Genomic DNA, 22,574 nt, shown 5'->3' with positions numbered 1-22,574 from the left:
TCATCTATATGTGAACAGTGCAAGGTGTAATGTGCTTCTCACCATTAGTCACATTGTGGTGGTGTTCCAGCAAATTGTCTCATTAAACATGAATGCTTATTTATGGGAAGTGCTGAAGCCTTAATACCTGAACTTAAATTGAAATGATTCTATGAGTACCTGAAAACCAGATCACAACAAGTGACACCATACTGGACAGAATTGTTTAGACTCCCCAGGGACAGACAGAAGTGGAAAGAGTTCATTTGACCTAATCATCATTATCCACATAGATGATGGAAGAGAGAAGAAGGTGGAGTTATTATTATTATTATGGGCAACTTTAAGGAGTCCTTAGATTCATCGAGGGAGTCCCTAAACATCATGTCCAGAACTATTCAGCATTTGCACAGTATCTATCATACTTTGCTTTGAACTCATTCACAGTCATGGCACTCACAACAGATGCTGGCAACCTATTGCACTCATTCACCACTCTCGAACACCCTTGCTAACTACACTCTTTCTCAGTTTCCATGGATGGTTCTTAGTTCTCCCACCACCACACCTGTTCTGAAAAATTTCCTCTGAATTAATCCTGTAAAAACCCCTCAGTAATTTGAATGTCTCAATCATATCACCCATTTTCTGCCTATCAATCAATCAGTTTCTATAACCCACAAATATTCAACCTGTTTTCATAAGGTTCTTTCCATAGACCAGCCACCATCTTGGTCACTTGCTTCTGGATCCTCTCCAGCTCCTCCTCATCACCAAGAATCCCGGCACCCAGATCTGTGCACAGTAGTCAAGATGAGGTCTTATCAAGGCTCGATGAAAAGGAACAGTAACCTGCTTGTCTTTGTTCATCAGGGTATTCTTCAGTAACCAAGTGATCTGATGAGCTGCTTTAGCCACTTTTGCTATGTGCCCCTAAACTTTAACTCCCTATCCACTAACACTCCCAAGTCTGGCCTTGTCAGTTTCCTGGAGTACAGTTCCACCAATGTGGTATACTGCTGATAATCTTTTCACACCAAAATGCATAATCTTACACTTTGCCACATTAAACTGACATCTATTCTCCATAGCCCAGTCTGCCAATCTATCCAAATCATCTTGCAAAATTTTGACATTATGTGTATTTACTATTGCTCTACCCAACTTTGCATTATCAGCAAATAACTGAACAGTTGCTCTCAGATCCTTTCCTATATCATTAATGAACAAATTAAATAGTAGTGGTCCAATAACAGAACCCTGTGGCAAACCACTAGTCACAGGCCTTCTTTTGGACTCTACTCCTGAATAAGCTACTCTCAGATATCTCTCCATCAACTGCCCTCCTATACAGCTCACCAACCCTATAAGTTCCAGCAATCGCTTGAGAAAGGAATGATTTTTTTACTATGCTGGCTGAGCCATATACACTCAGGCAGATCTTATCATACTCAGATAAATTGTATGAATTTTTTTTTAACTTTTTAATAAGAATTAATTTATTCAAACACATTTGATTATAAATGCTATTTATATGTAGATACTGCTTTGCTTTACTAATTTTTTTTAAAATTTACCCTTTGTAAATAAACAGACAAAATAGTCAATAACATGCTATTACTGCTTATTATCTTGAGTACAGCTGTAACCTTTGGTTTGGTACATTATGACGTTTTTTGTCCTTGTGCCAATAAACTCCTAATCAGTCACTCAATCAATCAGCCTGTAAGCATAATCTTTATTTTGGACAAACTGGTCGTTCTGTAGAAAAACAAATACAGGAGCATTAATCTTACATTGCTTATAATAAACCCGAGAAGTATTGCTTAGCACATGTTGTAGATACTGAACATAGAATCTTCTGGTCACAAACCTGATTACTTTATCAATGTCTTATCAAATATGAATGTTTATTTATGGAAGGTGCTGAAGCCTTAATACCTGAACTTAAAATGAAAGAATTGTATGTCTTTACACAAAATATAGGAAAGTCTCATTCTCCTCAATTATTACTAGTCTTTTAATATCTCACTGTAGTCACATCATATATACATGTGGCTAATATTATTTTAAATAATTGATTGTTAGCATTCTACCTTGTATAACTGTTCCTACACTGGTGATGGCTTGTTAGTTGCTAAATATTTGTAAAGTGTTATTAATGTTTCTTATGTTTATGTTAAAAATACTGTATATTCATTAATGTGCTGCTATAAACACATGCTGATGTATTTTTTAGTGTAACCACTGTAATAAGTGTTTCATAAAAGAACAGCACTTGAAGATTCATAGTTATGAACACACTAAAATTAAGCCTTTTGTGTAAGTACTTTTTAAAATTTCATTTTCCCTTAACATTATTCCCATTGCTTTACAGTAACTTGCCTTTAATAAGCTTCATTTTTGCTAGGATAGGAAATTAATTGTTGAGCTTTACCATAATTTCCTTATGCCCTTGTGCATGCAAGTCTATGTTTTACAGAGCCTGTTTATGTTTTATGGAGGAAATCCCTTTTATCTTTGCATAATACTAGCTCACTTTCTTTTGTAAAACTTATGCCACTTACATCCTAGATTAAAGCACCCCAAGTCTTTTCATCTAAAGGGCACTTTTAATTGACCCCACTTTGAGAGGTTACAAAACCTATAACACAGTAGTGCCATCTGCGTGCAAGTGATTAAGGAGAAAGAAGTAATCTGCTGACAAGTTCAATTAAAAATATATGGAGCTTGCACTTGGGGAAATAGTGTTTCATAATCTTCCTTTATATCATCTACCTCTGTTCCATAGAACAGAGGTAGATGATATAAAGGAAGATTATGAAACATTGGTTTGATATGTTTAGACTTCATACTGATTTGACCAGTGGTTGTTCTAGTTCTTACATGATTAGAAGAAGGCAGTGGAATGATAGTGATTCAAATCAGCAAAACAACACCCATGAAAATACCTATAAAATGACATAATGCAGAAACAGCACCTATGACAGGAGGGAATATTGTGTGTGTGTGTGTGTGTGTGTGTGAGAGAGAGAGAGAGAGAGGTCACTATTAATCTAGAACTCTTAGGGTAGTCTTGGATGCACCATTCCAAATATGAGAAAAGTATTCTATGGTTGTTCAGATTTGAGATTTATAAAGTTGACAGGAAGGAAGTAATATTTTAAATGAAAAAGAATATAAAGTTTTTTGGTGTCTGAAGAGTCTCTCTTTAAATTTGCTATATATATATATATATATATATATATATATGGGATTGCTTCCAAGTTGTGTGGGTGGGAAGAGTGTGGAAAATTCAGGAGCACTGCATTTTGTGAATGCAGTTGTTGCTGCCATCAGGACCAGAAGTCTTTTTGGTATCCAGGCTATTTAAAATTCTTCTGACAACATTTTGACCAAAGGCCACAGGAGCCATGCAGTATAATTTTTCAAGTAAAGAAAGAGGTGATTTATCTTAGTCATCTCTGCAGAAGTTGGATGAGAAGATGATGCTTGAAGGACATCTTTAATATTGCAGTACTGACATCTGGGGGTTTGAAAGCACAGCCTGGCAGAAATTATGCCCAACAGCTTTTGCAAGAGACCAGAAGGCACGACCATCTTGTGGTGCCTTTGTTTGTCATTTTCATTGTGCAGTTGGCAAATTTCTACATTTAGCCCTTTCAGAGTCAAAATTAGCACTGGTAATAATTGTTTTGCAAATGTGGTTTTTCTTTGTAGGGTGTGTGTGTGTGTGTAAAGGTGGAGTTTTTGTCCCTCAGGCCACCTGGGATGTGCTGTATTTTCTTGGGTTGCCATGATATCTCTTGGTAAACCATGGGCAGGAATTTTGAGCAGAGAATGATGGCTCATTCCACATGAATAATTTCTGTCACATGGTCACAAGTGTCACGATCTGGGAAATAGAAACATTAATCCTACCATGGAAAGGAGGATAAAGTCTCTGAGATCTGCATTGTTGTGCCAGAGGATATTATGATGTGAATGGCTGAGGGAAAGGCATTCCACTAAAGATGAAACTTGTATCAGGTTACCAAGAGGAGAGGTCACCTATACAGTAGGAAAACTGCTTAAAAAAAGATCCAGAGCTGGGTGAATGGAAAGGATTGTTGGATATTCTGGTTGGGAGATAAACAATTTGCTTTAGATTACTTATAACGAATGGTTAGATTGCAGAAATCATGATATAAAGACACCTAGTTTGAAATTTTGATTTCGAGTTATCACTGAAATACATTCTTCAACAAAAGTCATTTCGTTTTATGCTCTTGAATCTTCCCTCCCCCTGAAAAAAGCATTTCATTCCTTCTGATATCAAGTTTGGCTCTTAGAGACAGCCAAAATTCCTCACTCCTAATCTCTTGACAACATTGAATGCCATCCACACTAGACATTGATCAAAAAAAAATAATAATAATTATATGTCATTAGGCATGTACTGTATATTGGTTCAAGATGTTCCATTTCCCTTGTTATATTTGAAAATGTTAAAATTTTTTTAGGAAAGTTTTTGGTACTACCCACAAGAGACAGGATAAGTGTGGTATTTGTACAGAGTTAGAAATGGTAGATGTGAGAATTAATGTCTTGAGTTCAAAAGGGAAATTTTTTTGAGACTGAGGAGACTGGATATGGTTTTTTGTCAGGAACAGTTTAAAGTGAATGTCAGCATAAGAAGGGAAGTCTTTGCATTATTGAAGTTCAGGAAACAGAATGATCTTTCTTGGAGAAAGATGACTTTTTTTTTGGTAGTAGTAGTAGTAGATAGGTTGACCAGCTTATCCCACTGCATCTTAATTTTTCCAGTAATTCAGTGTTTAGGATATAGATTATGGAGGATCTTAAAGCTTGGAAAGTTGGAGTACTACACTAATCTTTTTTTATGGTTTCTAATCAACTTTTTTTCCAAACTAATCATTTTGAAAAAAAGTGCTTAACTTCACAAGCCACCCATATCTTAATTTTCCTGCGAGTTTTTCCACCCAGAATGGCTGGAAAAACTGCTCCAGATATTGGATCCTTCACTTCTCATGTGTTTAAGTGATTGTGTTCTTAGATTGACTCTACTCACACATTCTTGAATATTAATATTTCAGTTTCTTTTCTGGTGTCTTTCTTTTAAATATTGTTCTTTGATGAGTGTCATCTCTGGCTGCTAGTCTTCTAACCATCTTACCACTCACTCCTCTGTCAAAATTGGGTTGAATACTGTCTTTTATCTTTCTAGTTTTGTCACAGCTAATTTTGCTCTTAATCTGAATAAATGTAAAATTATCTACCCTTTCTGATTCTTTTGTTGCATATTACATAGATAACACTTATGTATGTTGATCTCCTGCACAAGTAGGAGACAAGCACTTCCACCATGATACCCAATTTAGAATTGGAATGTGTATGAAAGGACAGTAGCAGATGAAGCCAGAACGAATAATGTGGTAGAAGGCTGGCACAACAAACTTAGAAAAATGGTGAACTAGAGAAGAGTGTCAATGTTTTCATTACTGGGTGGGATATAGAAGGAGCTTGACACTGAGGCTGCTATACTTCAGGTTAAAAGACAGAACCTATTCAAGAAGTAAGTAGTAAGAAAGAAATGAATTAAGAATGTGGTTAAGTTGTATCAAGAATTGAAAAGACTACAGTTAGATTCTCCTCCACTGTGAAAAAGCTTGGATGCAATTACAAGGTTGTTCATTTTGTGTTAGCTATACTTGTAAACTTGGACCTAACCTGGACATTTTAAATTTACTTTTAATCTTCTTTTTATCATATATTTTATTTAGTGTATGAGAAAGTATTCTTAAACTTGGAACATTTCATAATTATACCAATTTCAACCAAAAAAAAGATGCAACCAATCACAGCATGCAAACCATGCCAGAATCTCCTCAATCAAAACTCTTTCACATCCATTTTATTAACATCTGTGGCATTAAGACCAACATTATTGGCATACACCATCACTTAGTCATCCAGATCACACTTCTTACTCTTAACAGAAACCTAAATAGTATCTACATCCACTGCTGTCCACCTCCAATGTCCAAATTACACTTGTCCCAATTCCTTTTGTCACAAGGGTGGCACCTGTACCTTTCTGAGGTCAGACATTGCATGTCAGACTGCTTTCGACCTCCTTTGGCTCGAAGTTTCCTTGCCTCATCTAGTAATTTTAATCTGTTGTATTTACTGTTCTCCAAACTCTGATAATCACGCAGACCTCTTTACATTTCTTTTTATGAAAAAACTCAGCCATCCTAATAGTGAGGTCATCTTCTTAGGTGACTTCAACATCCACAGTTCCAATTAGCCCCCCTTTTCCAGTACTGCTGACCAAGCTGGATGTAAAGCAGAAACATAATCGATGATCTAATGCAAATTGTACATCTACTTACTTACACAAATTTCTGATAACCCTCTTCACTCTCTCCCAATACTTCAAATTTCTTTTTAACCATTTCTCTTTCCAGATACATCACATCACAGAAGTCACCTCTTCTCTCATCAAATCAGACCACAGTCTTGTGCAAGTTTCATCTCTTTCCTTCCTCAAACCACTCCTGACCTCATTCTCTGTACTATAAAGATGCCAAATGGAATTACCTCAGGAATTTCTATTTCTCCTTTACTTGGTCTTATTACTTTTTGCTCATTTGACCCTAACACCTATTTCGAATAAGTCACAGAAATTTTCCTCACTGTCATGAAAGCCTTCGTTCCCTATTCTGTCCAAAATCCCATCTGCTTTTCAAGTCATAGTTTAATGGAAAGTCTATGAAAGCGGCCAAATAAGAAAAATTCAGCTGCAGTTAGCTTGCAACAAGATACTCAGCTTCATACTCTGTTAATAATAATAATAACAGTTATTATTATTATTATTATTATTATTATTATTACATAGCACCGCCAGGAAGTCCAAAGGCTCATCGAGGGAGGGCACCTGCTCCACACCTCTCCGTCTCCACCACTCAATACACCAAGTACAACTACGTTCATCATCTACACCAACGGCATCTACTGCCGACCACCACCACTAATATTTTCACAGACAATCACAAATATCCATACTCACGGTGGGATTCGAACCCGCAACCTTTTGGCTGGAGAGCAGATATGCTAATATCTGCATATCTCAATCAGCTTTCATAAAGGCCAACAGCCAAAAAAACTTGCTTCATATCCAAATGGAAGTTGTGCCTTCTTGTCCCTTGCAAAGGCCATTGGATCAAACTTCTGCTCATTTACACCTCCTCTCATCCTGATGGCACCACTGTTACTTCACCCAAAGTTAAAGCTGACCTCCTAGCATTACTCTTTTTCTTGAACTTTTGTATAGATGACCAAGAAATAGCCTCTGTCCATATTGAAATCTGAGACTGTACGCTCCTCATAGTTTTTTGACAAAAAAGACATCAGAAAATTACTAAAAAAAATTATAACCAGGTTTTAACTCATAGACGTTTTTTAATAGCATGAGGTGTTTTCACGACGTTTTGCTGTCTATATGACTGACAGCATTTACAGGAGGTTGTTTGACATAAGCAAAAAGAAACTAAACGTTTCCCAATAGCCACTGTTTCTGTAAATTGAGAAGACTGTAGAGAATGGTTATACTACATTGTTGTGTAAAATCTGTATGATTGGTGGCATAGGAAAGTACTTGAATGTTTTACACATATTAACACACCATACATTGGCAATGCATTGAGAGAAATAACCCAAATATTAAAATCAGTCAACATCAGAACGGCTTTCAAACCATTTAACACTTTACTAAGCTTCCTGTGTTCCCTTAAAGATAAAGTTCCATTTTATAAATATCTAGGAGCATATAAGATTCTGTATTCTTCTGGAAAGATGCATGTAGGTCAAACTGGGAAAAGTTTCGAAATCCATAACAAAGAACATATAAGCGATGTTGAAAACAAAAGGGACTGGAAAAAGTCGACTTGCCACTCACATCCTCAAAGAATATCTCCTGGTAAATTGGCAACGTATCTTCCGTGCCTTACTTTACTTAGATAGATTGCTCAAGAGTCGTCCAAGGTCTTCTACTCAAAAAGGTATAAGAAATAAAAACCAAGGACTGATCCTTCATGATTTTTGGAGATCACTGTAATATTTGGAAAATTCAAGACCTCTCCTATACAGAGTTTACACAACAATGTAGAGACTGCACGTAACATGTCTAATGACACATGATTAAACTCTCATTACAGTCTTTTCAATTTATAGAAATGGTGGCTGTTGGTAACATTGTTTGCTGGTTTTTATTTTTTTATTTTTTCACTGTCAGTATGGCTAACAACTTCTTGAAGATGTTGTAACCATATAGACAGCAAAACACATGACAGAAATACATTTAGTGCTAATTTAAAAAGGAATGTATGAGTTAAAACTTCATCATCATCAAATTCCTGATATATAATAACCTCAAGGGCTTTCCCGGATATGATAGTACTACATGAAAAATTTACATCATTACTAACTTCCTATCTAAAATTTTCCTCCAAATCAGTCTGTTAAATGTCAAGAATCCAATATTATCAGGTCTTATATTTCTGTCTTCTAAAGCACTTTTTACTGTATCAATCCACCTATATCTTGGTCTTCCTCTGGATTTTTTTCTTGCTGACCTGACAGAGAACACTTGTTTTGCTAATCTTTCCTCTCCCATTTTAAGTTACCATACCACTGGAGATTAGCTCTGCTAATGCATTCCTGGATGCTGACAATATCAAGTTCTTTCCTAATATCCTCGTTTTTAATATGATACTGCCATTGATGCCATATTTTCATGCCTCTAATCTTTCTCAGGACTCTCATAATGGAGTCTCTAGTCTTTGGTCAAGTGTTTTACTTCTAACCCAGCTCTCAGATCCATAAGTTAAAATTGGTTTAAACACTGTCTTGTATACAGCTAATTTAGTGTTTTGGCTAATTTCTTTCTTATTCCATATAAATTTATTCAGTTGATTTCCTACTATACCAGCTTTGTTGATTCTGTTGTCTATTTCCATATTTAACTTACCATCTTCAGTAAAAATCGTGCCTAAGTAGCTAAAATGTTTCACTTGTTCCATTAGTTCTCCATTCACAATGCAGCTGATATTTTCAATGCTTCTGCTTATTTTCATTATCTTTGTCTTGTTATGGGGTGCTTAAGAGTCAAAGCTGTAAAACTGAGAGGAGACTTCCACATAGCCTTTAAAGGAATGCGGAGAACTGACCAGGGCTTCTGACCTAATGTCCAATCCTCACCTTCTCGTGGTGCACCCTGTTGGGTATCTACCTGGATACTGAACAAACGAGGATAGAATGGCTATTCGGGATTTAGCCGACCAAATTGTATTCTTATTGGCTTAAACCCAATATAGAAAATTATGGTACAGCATGACAAAATTTCATGCCGGCTGGGGCGTTGCCTGGTTAAACAAGGCCCCCGTTGTTTTCGCCACGGAACCAGGGCGAACAGCGAAAAGTCAGCTACTGGAACAAATCTGAAAGCACACCCAAACTCAACATCACCAGAGTTAAAGATCGGTACTATCAACATGAGAAGCCTGAATGGCAAAGAAATGGAGCTAGCTGAGGAACAACATAAAGGGGTGACTGAAACAAAAAAGACAAAAACTGGTGAGATCTTTCTGAACAATAAATACAAAATGTTATATTCAGGAAATGATAATCAAGTAAAAGAAGGAGTAGCCATAGTATTCGACACAAAATACGAGGCTAATCTTCTTGAATGGCAGGCAGTGTCAAGTAGAGTGATTTGGGCAAATATCAGAATGGGGAACTGGACAATAAAACTTATTTGTGATATGGTCCCACGGCGGGTTCTACTAAGGTGAAAGTGGAGGAATTTTTTGAGGCTCTAGAGAAAGCTACTTACACAATGAAAAAGGAAAAGTTAGTCCTTGTTGTGGATCTAAATAGCAAAGCATGAAGTGATTGTCAGACATACAAAAATATTTTTGGGAAAATTTGGAGAAAACAGCAAAGCTAATAATAATGGCAAATATCTGTTGGATTTCTGCTCAGAACATGGACTGGTTATTACTAACACCATGTTCCAACATAAAAATGTGCACAAATTCACATGGAGATAAGAGGCAAGGAATAAGAAAGTTTCATTGACTATGATATTGTTGATAGTGATGTTTTCTCCTTGGTGCAGGACTTTGTCCAGAGTGTACAGAGGATTTGAAATTGGAAGTGATCACTATTTAGTCTTGAGCAGAATAAAATTAAATTTCATATTGAAAAGAATGACATGTAAGAAAGTTTTAATAAATTTAGTTTAATCCTTTATCCAAGTGTGAGCAAACAAAGTTTGCGCCTGAAAGTATCTTCAGGACTGGGGTAAGGTGGTACAACACCAGGGCACTCCTTGCAAAGGTGGAGCAAGCTACCAACCCTCCTATCTCAGTATCTCCCATAATGCAAAACACATTTCCTTGCGGATATGTCTAATGTTATGCATTAAGGGAAGGGCCACAACCCAGACTAGTTTCGACCTTTATTGAGGTCTCTTCAGTGGGAGCCAGGCCCGAGTGGAGATACCAGGCAGAAGCATTAGCAGGTCATCTCTACCTATAGGAGTTGTCAAATGGTGTGCCACCCTTTTTTAATAAATTACTCTGGATTTAGAGAAAGATGTTGAAAGTTTATTTTTCACTTGGTTAGAGTATAATAAATTTAGTTTAATCCTTTATCCAAGTGTGAGCAAACAAAGTTTGCACCTGAAAGTATCTTCAGGACTGGGGTAAGGTGGTACACCACTGAAGAGACCTCAATAAAGGTCGAAACTAGTCTGGGTTGTGGCCCTTCCCTTAATGCATAACATTAGACATATCCGCAAGGAAATGTGTTTTGCATTATGGGAGATACTGAGATAGGAGTGTTGGTAGCTTGCTCCACCTTTGCTAGGAGTGCCCTGGTGTTGTACCACCTTACCCCAGTCCTGAAGATACTTTCAGGCGCAAACTTTGTTTGCTCACACTTGGATAAAGGATTAAACTAAATTTATTATACTCTAACCAAGTGAAAAATTAACTTTCAACAAGAAAGTTTTAAAGCGAATAAAAGTTGAGCAGCTCTCATATGTGAACTGTAGACTAAAATACACAAAGATTATTGAAGGAAAAATGAAAGTTTTTCCTTCAATAATCTTTGTGTATTGAGAACAGGAAGGAAACCTTGGAGATTCAGTGATAATCCTTGAAGAAAACCCAGATTGATTCAGCTAGAGAGGCATGTGGTGAAGTTGTCTGCAAGGATAGAAAAATTAGAACTTTATGGTGGACACAGGAAGTTAAAGAGGCAGTGAAGGAAAAGAAGAAAGCATATCAAAAGTTCCTGGCAAATAAGTCAGCTTGTGCTCTTAGAGAATATAGAGACAAATGTAAGAAAGCTAAACAGTATGTAAAACTAGCTAAACAAAAAAGTCATGGGAGGACTTTGGCAAGAACATAGAAAATAAATATCAAGAAGGTGGCAAAATATTCTGGAGGTTGTTGAAGAAGCTTAGGAATGGAGGAAAGAGTGCTGTAAAAGGAGTTAGAGATGATAAAGGTGACATGAAAACAGGAGAAAAAGATATCCTTGAACTATGGAGTAATTACTTTGAAAATTTGCTAAATGAAACAAGCAGTGATGACAGCACAGTGATAAAAAAAAACACTGACCAGGCATGCAGTCAGGAATACATATCCATACTTGAAGTAGCCATCAAAGGCTTGAAATGTGGAAAGGCTTCAGGAGTAGATGATATTCGACCAGAAATGCTGAAGTATGGTTGTGTAAAAGTCTTACGGTGGCTGCACTGCATAGTTCAGAATGCCTGGACATAGGGACTTATTTCCAGTGATTGGAGTAGAGCTCTCATAGTACCTATATATAAAAATGGAAATAAAACCGAATGTGAGAATTACAGAGGTATATCCCTATTGAATGTTCCTGGTAAGATATATGCAAGTATAGTTTGAGAAGATTTGCGGAAGAACAGCTTGGTGAAGAACAAGCTGAATTCGGATCAAATAGAGGCTGTCAGGATCAGATCTTCACTTTACGACAAATAGTGGAGAAATCATGGAATATAACAAAGATCTGTATTTAAGTTTTGTCGATTTGGCAAAGGTATATGACAAGGTGCCAAGAGAGAAGCTATTTAATATGCTACAGTTATATGGTGTCAATGAGTCATTATATCAAGCAATACTTAGTCTTTATTTGAGTTGTAAGTCAGCAGTTAGAATTGAAGAAAGTACAGGAAGATGGTTTAATGTTAAATCTGGTGTGAGACAAGGATGTACATTATCCCCTCTGTTATTCATTATCTATATGGATCACATTATGAAAGAAAGTGGTATTAAACATGATATCAAAATTGGAGATGTTAATGTCAGCTCTTTGCTTTATGCAGATGATGTGATACTTCTAAATAAATCCACTACAAGTCTGCAAGATTCTCTGACTAAATTGAATAACTGTTGTAATAGATATGGTATGAAGGTCAGCAATAAAAAGACAAAGACAATGAAAATAGGCAGAATCATTGAAAATGTCAACTGTATTGTGAATGGAGAACCTGTGGAACAAGTAAAACATTTCAGCTGCTTAGGCACGATTTTTAGTGATGATGGTAAATTAAATATGGATGGTAAATTAAACAACAGAATCAACAAAGCTGGTATGGTAGGAAGTCAATTGAATAAATTCATATGGAATAAGAGAGAAATTAGTCAGAACACTAAATAAGCTGTATACAAGACAGTGTTCAAACCAAAGTAAAACACTTGACCAAAGACTAGAGACTGCAGATATGAGAGTCCTGAGAAAGATTAGAGGCGTGAACAGATGGCATCAATGGCAATATCATATTAAAAACAAGGATATTATTAAAGAAATTTAGTCAGGGAATCTTGCGGACTTGTAGCGGATTTATTTAGAAGTATAACATTGTCTGCATAAAGCAAAGAGCTGACATTAACGTCTCCAATTCTGATACCATGTTTAATACCACTTTCCTTCATAATGTGATCCATATAGATAGGGAATAACAGAGAGTATAATGTACATCCTTGTCTCACACCAGATTTAACATTAAACCATCTTCCTGTACTTCCTTCAATTCTAACTGCCGACTTCCAACTCAAATACAGACTAAGTATTGCTTGATATAATGCCCAATTAACACCATATAACTAACGTTTGGAATAGCTTCTCTATTGGCATTTTCATATGCCTTTTCCAGATCTACAAAACTTAAATACAGATCTTTGTTATATTCCATGATTTCTCAACTATCTGTGGTAAAGTGATTATCTAAACCTGACGGCTTCTATTTGGCCCGAATCCAGCTTGTTCTTCACCAAGCTTCTCTTCCACAATCCCTCTCAACCATTTCTCAAGTATACTAGCATATATTTTACCAGGTACACTCAGTAATGAGTGTTCTTGGTTAAATTCTCACCTTCAGTTTTATTTCTCCTTTTATATATGGGTACTATTAGAGCTCTACTCCAGTCATCTGGAATTTGTCCATCTGTTCTGGCCTTCTGAACTATGCAGTGCAGCCATTGTATGAGCTTTTTTACCTCCATACTTGAGTATTTCTGGTCGAATATCATCTACTCCTGCTGCCTTTCCACATTTCAGGTTTTTGATTTCATTTATGGATATGTATTTCTGCCTGCATGCCTGGTCAGTGTTTTTTCCATGTGCTGTCATCACTGCTTGTGTATTTAGCAATTTTTCAAAGTAATTCTCCTTACTTCAAGGATGATGAAAGTTTATTTTTCACTTGGTTAGACTATAATAAATTTAGTTTAATCCTTTATCCAAGTCCCTTAATGCATAACATTATACATATCCGCAAGGAGATGTGTTTTGCATTATGAGAGATACTGAGATAGGAGTGATGTTAGCTTGGTCCACCTTTGCCACGAGTTGCCCAGTGTACTACCTTACCCCAGTCCTGAAAATATTTTCAGGTGCAAACTTTCTTTGCTCACACATGGATCAAGGATTAAACTAAATTTATTATAGTCTAACCAAGTGAAAAATAAACGTTCAACGTCTTTCTCTAAATCCAGAGTAATTTAATAATTTAATAAAAAGGTGGCACAGCTTTTGGCAACTCCTGTAGGTAAAGATGACTTCGCCATTGCTTCTGCCTGGTATCTCCACTGAAGAGACCTCAATAAAGGTCGAAACTAGTCTGGGTAGTGGCCCTTCCTTTAACATAACATTATACATATCTGCAAGGAGATCTGTTTTGTATTATGAGAGATACTGAGATAGGAGTGATGTTAGCTTGGTCCACCTTTGCTACGAGTTGCTCAGTGTTGTACTACCTTACTCCAGTCCTGAAGATATTTTCAGGTGCAAACTTTGCTTGTTCAGACTTGGATAAAGGATTAAACTAAATTTATTATACTTCAAGGATATCGTTTTCTCCTGTTTTCGTATCAGCTTTATCATCTCTAATTCCTTTTACATCACTCTTTCCTCCATTTCTGAACTTCTTCAACAACCTCCAGAATATCTTGCCACCTTCTTGATATTTAGTTTCTATGTTCCTGCCAAAGTCCTCCCATGACTTTTTAGTCAGTTTTACACAGTGCTTAGCTTTCTTACATTTGTCTCTGTATTCTCTAAGAACACAAGCTGATTTATTTGCCAGGAACTTTTGATATGCTTTCTTCTTTTCCTTCCTTCACTGCCTCTTTAACTTCCTGTGTCCACCACGGAGTTCAAATTTTTCTATCCTTGCAGACAACTTCACCATATGCCTCTCTAGCTGAATCAATCAGGGATTTCTTCAAGGCTTGCCACTGAATCTCCAAGATTTGAATCCTGTTCTCAAACTCTTTCATTTTTTCTTCAATAATCTTTGTGTATTTTAGTCTACAGTTCACATATGAGAGCTGCTCAACTTTTATTTCCTTTAAAACTTTCTTACATGTTATTCTTTTCAATATGAAATTCAATTTTATCCTGCTCAAGACTAAATAGTGATCACTTCCAATTTCAAATCCTCTGTACACTCTGGTGTCCTGCACCAGGAAGAAAACATCACTATCAACAATAACATAGTCAATGAGACTTTTCTTATTCCTTGCCTCTTCTCTCCATGTGAATTTGTGCACATTTTTATATTGGAACATGGTGTTAGTAATAACCAGTCCATGTCCTGAGCAGAAATTCAACAGGTATTTGTCATTATTATTAGCTTTGCTCTTTTCTCCAAATTTTCTCAAAATATTTTCTTATGTCTGACAATCATTTCCTACTCTGAACACTGAAATGTCTTCTGGACCTGATGGCATCTCTCCAATTGTTCTTTAACATTGTGCTCGAGAGCTAACACCTGTTTTTTATTGTCTCTGGAATCTATTATATGTAGCTTATAGTAATTTCAGAAAAATGAATACCTCTCCAACATAATGGAAAAAGTCATCAAAAGCCAACATCTCCACTATCTACTGGGTCACTAATTAATCATCAACCACCAGTATGGAATCTGCCATTTGAAGATCCACAGCTGACATATTAGATTACATCTCTCACCACTGGACACATGTTACGGAAAGGTTTGGAGAAACCTGTGATGTTGCCCTTGACATTTTGAGAGCTTTTGCTTGTATCTGGTATTGAGACCTGCTAAACAAACTGCCATCCTTTGGTCTATCCACCACCTTCTCCTCGAACTTCACCACCAATACAGGAGCATCTGATGGCTCTGTCCTGTCACATACTCTCTTTTTCCTGTGCATAAATGACCTACTTTCACAAATCCTATTCATAGTTTTGCAGATGATAGTACTCTCCATTCTTCCTACATTCCTACACTGCATGGTCTGTAGTGCATGGACATCCCCAGGCATTAAGAACATCTACAACTAGTGCCTACATTGATCTGCATACTATCCTTCAGATGCGGTGAGAACAATCTGGTCACTTTCAGTACTACCAAAACACAGTCCTGCCTCTTCTCTTGCAAAAGAGATCTCAGCTCATCTACCCTTACTCAATACACAATCACCAGGTATAATCAGATCTCTCTGTTTGGACTTACACATACCTCCAGCCTCTCTTTGTGTAAACACATTACATCAATAGCTTTTTCCAGTAGTGCACTCAGGATTTACTCTTGGGGGGGGGGCAAGTTGAGTAGACCATTTGAGAATACACACTACGCATCAGAAAAAATTTTTTTTTTTATATTTAAGTAGTATAGAAATAGAAGACATGACACAACATAAATAAAAAAAAAAGTGAATTTTAATTAGGAAAAGATTTTTTGGTGCATTTTCTAGTGTTTTTGTCCCTTTTTCTTTGGGTACACTACTGGCTTCCTCAGCATCCAAAAACCTCTTTCATTCAAGATGCTGTTTTTTTACATCCATCCAACCCTTAACTTTATACAAATCCCAAATCTACCTATCCTTAGAATACTGCTCACATGTTTGGGGTGATTCATCTAAAAGTTCTGTAGAAATTCTTGACTTTGTCCAGAGGAGAGCAATTCGGTTCATAGATGATCCCTCTCTTACAGATTCACTTCAACTTCTGTCTCACAGATGTAATGTTTCAGCACTGTCTGTTCTATAAGAATTCAATGGTCATTCCTTCACTTTTTGTTGCACCTGCTAATACAAGAACAGCAGCTGTCTGGTATGCCTTCATTATGCAACTGCAAACACACTGAACTTACTTCTCCTATTCCTCTTTTATTACATTCACCTCTGTACTTTGGAACAACTTTCCTCAAGAAGTATTCCCAAACAACAATAACCTGCAACTCTTAAAAAATGTCAATGACTTCTATTTCATTCCTTACCTACACACAGCACTTATGTGCTTATAGGTCCTTCGACCACTAGTGTATGAGATCAGATAGGAAAAAAAAAAAGTTTTTTTTTTCATTAGAATTTTATTTTATATAGTCTTTTGAAACTTGGACTTTACATGGACAGTTTATAGTTATTTTTTTTTTATTTTATCAGAAAGAAAGCTGGTTTAAACTTTTAGCTAACCTTGTCTTCCAATTGCTGAGTTATCTGTCAATTTTTTTTATATATTATTTCTGTAATTCTTTTTCTTTCTCCAATTTTTTTCTATTGATCTTTTTTTACATTGATGGTTGCCATCGTCATTTCTATTGAGGTTTTTAAATCTGACTGAACATAAAATAGTTAGTCGGTTGTATTCCTATACATTATTTTTGTTGTAATGTATTAAATTCTCCATACTGGAATTTGGTTGGAAAAGTCTGGGTGTAAATCCTGTCTGGGATGCAGATAACTATTCTAGTGTCTTTTTTAACTGAAGTTAGTTAGTTAGTCTTGTGTGATTGTAGCCAGGTTTTCCTGCTGTAAAGTTGGGTTTTTTATCTTCCAAAATAGCAAGTTTGCCTAATTTGCTTTGAATAATCTCTGTGAAACCAATATACATACACAATATACACTAGAGTTTTTCCTTAAAAGTATTATTTGTAGAATTGAGTACAATTCTGATGTTATTATTTATTTTCTCCTTTCATACAGATGTCCTCATCATGGTTGTGAAAAAACATTTCTTTTGCCAAGTAAATTAAAGTGCCACTTAAAATCACATACAGGTAATTTTCTTCATTAATTTAATTCTTTTACTGTTAATGATGAAATAATAGATAACTTTACAGTAAATTTGTTTTCTGTACATTGAAGCAAAAGTGTTATATTACATATGTAGTAAGTTCTCAAATTAGGGCCACTAATGGGCAGGCTATACACAATATACAGCTTCTCCCTGTGAAATCAATCCTGGTTTCCTGTTTCCACAAAAAGGGTTCACGTGAACCTGATGAATATTGCTACTGCAAAAGGATATCTTCCAGGTCAGAGGACAAACTAGATCTGTCAGTTGGTAGATGACCTTTATTGTCCTCTGAAATACTACCACTTCACTTCTTGGAAGACCAAAGTGATGAATGCTAAGATTGGCCTCCAGAGCTAGAGTTTCTGTTTCTCTTTCCCCCCCTCTCTTCTCCATGCAGTGTGAGTAATACCTATTAAGGGCATGCCAGACATATTTAGAAACCTAAAAACCACAACTGGTTCAACAATATCTTGCAGGCTAGCTGCCAGATAGTGCATGGGCCTAATCCTGTTTGTAACAAGTTAAGAGGCTTCCCAGTGAGCTGTACTACTCAATCATACTCTGTGTGATTGAGTAGTAGTAGTATGTGGGAGGCAGTGTTGAGTATGCATCATGTCCAAGCATCTATCCTCTCTCTCTCTCTCTCTCTCTCTCTCTCATTGCATGTCCTTCCATTTAACCCTAAATGAGCCTATATTCAAATAAAAGCATTGACAGTGAGAGCCTGTGTAGCTCAGTGGAACTAATGTTTTGCACTCCTTGATGCTAGACTGCCTGAAGAACGTATTGTAAGTTTAATTCTAGTTGCCAACTAGAGGAATATTTTCTAAGCCTTTTTTCAACTAGTTCCTGAGTGAGTTGATCTTTGGCACGAGCAAGTGGGTTTTTCCCCTACCAGAATCAGGTTTTTTCATCCTGTAAATTCAAGAAAATTGACTGCAGAACCCACACTATTTCAGACATTAAAAAAAATATTGTGTTAAGGTGTACCACAAGATGGTGGCACTTGTTAGTCATCTCTTCACTGCATGCCACTTAAATTAGTGATAGCCTTTGGCCGGCTATCTCTGATTGCCACCAGTGGAGAATGAATTGCCCAATGAGTAAAGTGATGTCCATCATCACTAAGGTGAACATCACTTTACTCTTGACATAAGCCCAAATTGCAGCAACATTTATTACTATCATCATTATCAATTTCCTGACATGTACTTTCAAGGGATGTGCAGGATATTATGATAGTACTTACATGAAGAATTTACATCATTACTAACTTCCTATCAACAATTTTCTTCCAAATCACTCTGTTATCTGTCAAGAATCCAACCTTATCAGATCTTATATTTCTGTCTTCTAGGGCACTTTTTACTGTATATCCATCTGTCTTGGTCTTCCTCTGGATTTTTTCTGACAACCTTCCAGTGAACACTTATTTTGCTAATCTTTCCTCTCCCATTCTTTTTAAATTACCATACCACCTGAGATTAGCTCCATTAATACATTCCTGGATGCTAACAATGTCAAATTCTTTAATAATATCCTTGTTTTTAATATGATATTGTCATTTATGCCATCTGTTCATGCCCTATCTTTCTCAGGACTCTCATATCTGTTGTCTCTAGTCTTTGGTCAAGTGGCTTATTTCCAACCTAGCTCTCAGATCCATAAGTTAAAACTGGTTTGAACACTGTCTTGTAATACAGCTAATTTAGTATTTTGACTAATTTCTCTCTTATTCCATATAAATTTATTCAGTTGATCGCCTACCATACCAGCTTTGTTGATTCTGTTGTCTATTTCCATATTTAATTTACCATCTTCACTAAAAATCTGTCCAAGTAGCTGAAATGTTTCACTTGTTGTATAGGTTCTCATTCACAATGCAGTCGATATTTTTAGTGCTTCTGCCTATTTTCATTGTCTTTGTCATGTTATTGCATACTTTCATACCATATCTATTACAACAGTTATTCAATTTAGTCAGGGAATCTTGCAGACTTGTACTAAATGTATTTAAAAGTTTAACATCATCTGCATAAAGTAAAAAGCTGAGATTAAGATATCCAACTTTGATATCAGATTTAATACTGCTTTTCTTCTTAAGAGTTAAACCATCTTCCTGTACTTTCTTCAATTCTAACTGCTGACTTACAACTCGGGCTTAGTAATGCTTGATATAATGCCCTACGGACACCATATAAATGTAGCATTTTGAATAGCATTTATCTTGGCACCTTATCATGTGCCTTTTCCAGATCTACAAAACTTAAATTCAGATCTTTGTTTTATTCCCATGCTTTCTCAACTATTTGTCGTAAAGTGAAGACCTGATCCTGACAGCCTCTATTTGGCCTGAATCCAGCTTGTTCTTCACCAAGCTTTTCTTCCACAATTCTTCTCAACCATTTCTCAAGTATACTTGCATAAATCTTACCAGGAACATTCAGTAAGGAAATACCTCTGTAATTCTCATATTCAGTTGTTGAAATTTTTTCCACTTGGTTATATTATAAATTAAAGATACCAAGAGATTATATTCTTGGTTTAATCCTTTATCCAAGTATATGCAAACAAGTTCATGCCTGAACTATTTTCAGGATTTGGGCAATTCATATAAAGAAGCTGATGACTTCACATCACTTGCTTTAGTATGCCATAATGTCAGCACATATCCTTACGGACATGTGCTTAAAAAAGTACATGTCTGAAAAAAGTAAAGGGTTGCTCATCATAGGCCTAGAGTAGTTAGTATAGGTATGCAAGAGAGCGTGATAGTATTAGGAGAAAGAAAAGACAGATAGATAGTATGAGAGGTAGAGAAAAGGCCGCAGCTCTTTTATATCATCATATAGCCAAAGGCTATCAGTTTCCCTTTTTTCACCAATCTCATATAGATGACCAACTGAAAGACTAATTGAAACTAAAGCACAAGGATGACTGATACCCAGGTAGTTAGCCCCATCTGAGTTAACTGCCTCAAGTTAGCCTTCTCTGCCTGGAATTTCTCTCCAGTCATCCCTGCAACTGACTATAAGACCACTTTGAAGTATACATGGGATACTAAGAAGATAGAACTTTTTAAAAAACCTCTCATAGCAAGAATAGAGAGAATTTTATCTCCCCCTGGTGTAGACCACCCACAACAAAACCACCCACAATCTCTCCTCAACAAAACTAATTAGTTTTGTTGAGGGGAGCCGTGAAATAATGAAAACACATTTAAAATGTTTTAAGACTAAGTAGATATTATATCTACTTAACCATATATTTATCTATAGAAAAATATAAGATAATGTGCCATGTCAAATGTGTATGTAAGCCTATATAATAATAATAAAGATGTTAAAAATGTAATATTTGCATTTGTTTTTTTTTTTTGCAGTATTCGCTGTGTATGTTTTGTATTGAATATAAATACAATAAATGTTGTAATAATATATGTCTGTATTATGAATTTTTTTCGATGGGGCCGTGAAATCTTTTACTCTTCTTGGTATCGGCTGAACCAAAAAAATTGCACAGGCTTACTATATAATTGTTTTTCCTTCAGTTTCTGTGATGTCTGTAATATTTATTATGTACAACTGAGCAGGAAAGATTATGGTTTTGAGTACTATGGCTTTAGAAGAAAAGGAAAGTGGCCCTATCTTCCAGTCTTCTAACGTTTCTAGGTTCTTGTATATAAGTTCTTGGACTGGTAATATTGGGGATAAGTGGAGAATGGAATTCCAAGTATAATCAGGGGTTCTCTCTTAGTGTTTAGTCCAAAAGGGATGCCTCCATGATCCCACTTTCCAAAAATGTTTAATTTTGTCTTGTCTGCATTAGTAGTTAATCCACTGATCTTCCCAGATTTTTCCAGTTGAGGTCTCATCAGTGGGAGCCAGACCCATAGGTGATACTAAGGTTGAAGTAATGCAGAAGTCATATTTTCATATATGAGTAAACAAAAGGTGTCACACCTTATTATTATACTTTGGATTAGAGATAACATACTAGATAAAAGATAAAAAACTTACCACAACTGTCTCTAATCCAGAGCATTTTAATAATAAGGTGTGACACCTTTTTGGCTACTCATATACAAAAATATGACTTCTGCATTACTTCAAACTTAGTATCACCTCTGGGTTGGGCTCCCACTGATGAGACCTTAATTAAGGTCAAAATGGTCTAGGTAGTGACTCTTCCCATAGCATTATACATGTCCACAAGGAAATGTGCTTTGCATCATGGGATACTAAGGCAAGTGAAGTCATTAGCTTCTTTAAACGAGTTGCCCCAAGCCTGAAAATAGTTCATGTGCGAACTTCTTTGCATACACTTAGATAAAGGATTAAACCAAGAATATAATTTCTTGGTATCATTAATTTATCTCACATTCAGTTTTATTTCCATTTTTGTATATGGGTACTATGAGAGCTCTACTCCAATCATCTAGAATTTGTGCCTCACTTCAGACCTTCTGAACTAAGCAGTGCAACCACTGCAAGATTTTATACCTCCATATATCAGCATTTCTGGTTTGAAATCATCTATTCCTGCTTCCATTCCATTCCACATTTCAGGCTTTCGATGGCTTTTTCTACTTCAAGTATGGATATGTATTCCTGATTGCATGCCTTTTCAGTGTTTTTACCACTGTGCTGTCACTGCTTGTTTCATTTATTTTTTGTCACCTTCCTGGTGTGTATTTTCTACGTTTTCTTACCAAAGTCTCCCCATGACTATTGTTTAGCTAGTTTTGCACATTGTTAAGATTTCTTACATTTGTCTCTGTATAGAGCAAATGTGCACAGCTCTTCTACAAGAATCTGGCTCTCAGTTGAAATAATTAATTGCCACTAATTTCCAGAAGTTGCACAGGCTGACTTAATTGTAGGAACTTTCAATATGCTTTTTCTTTTCCTTCACTGCCTCTTTAACTTTCTGTGACCACCATTGAT

At 36.1% G+C, this 22,574-nt stretch overlaps 1 protein-coding gene across 1 annotated transcript in view; it reads left to right on the top strand.

The window, feature by feature from the left end:
- LOC150104776 (transcription factor IIIA) overlaps positions 1-22,574 on the top strand; it is a 199,342-nt gene that overhangs the window by 45,652 nt on the left and 131,116 nt on the right. The window contains exons 4-5 of the mRNA XM_090395955.1: positions 2,219-2,301; positions 17,535-17,608. Coding sequence (XP_090252081.1) covers positions 2,219-2,301; positions 17,535-17,608 — 157 coding nt within the window. The remainder of the gene's footprint in view (positions 1-2,218; positions 2,302-17,534; positions 17,609-22,574) is intronic.

This window comes from Typopeltis vanoorti, chromosome 7 (assembly GCF_054136105.1).
Source record: "Typopeltis vanoorti isolate ZY-2024b chromosome 7, IOZ_Tvanoo_1.0, whole genome shotgun sequence".
Classification (NCBI taxonomy): Eukaryota; Metazoa; Arthropoda; class Arachnida; order Uropygi; family Thelyphonidae; genus Typopeltis; species Typopeltis vanoorti.
The sequence above is the reverse complement of the archived record's forward strand: the minus strand, read 5'-3'. Positions and strand labels throughout refer to the sequence as shown.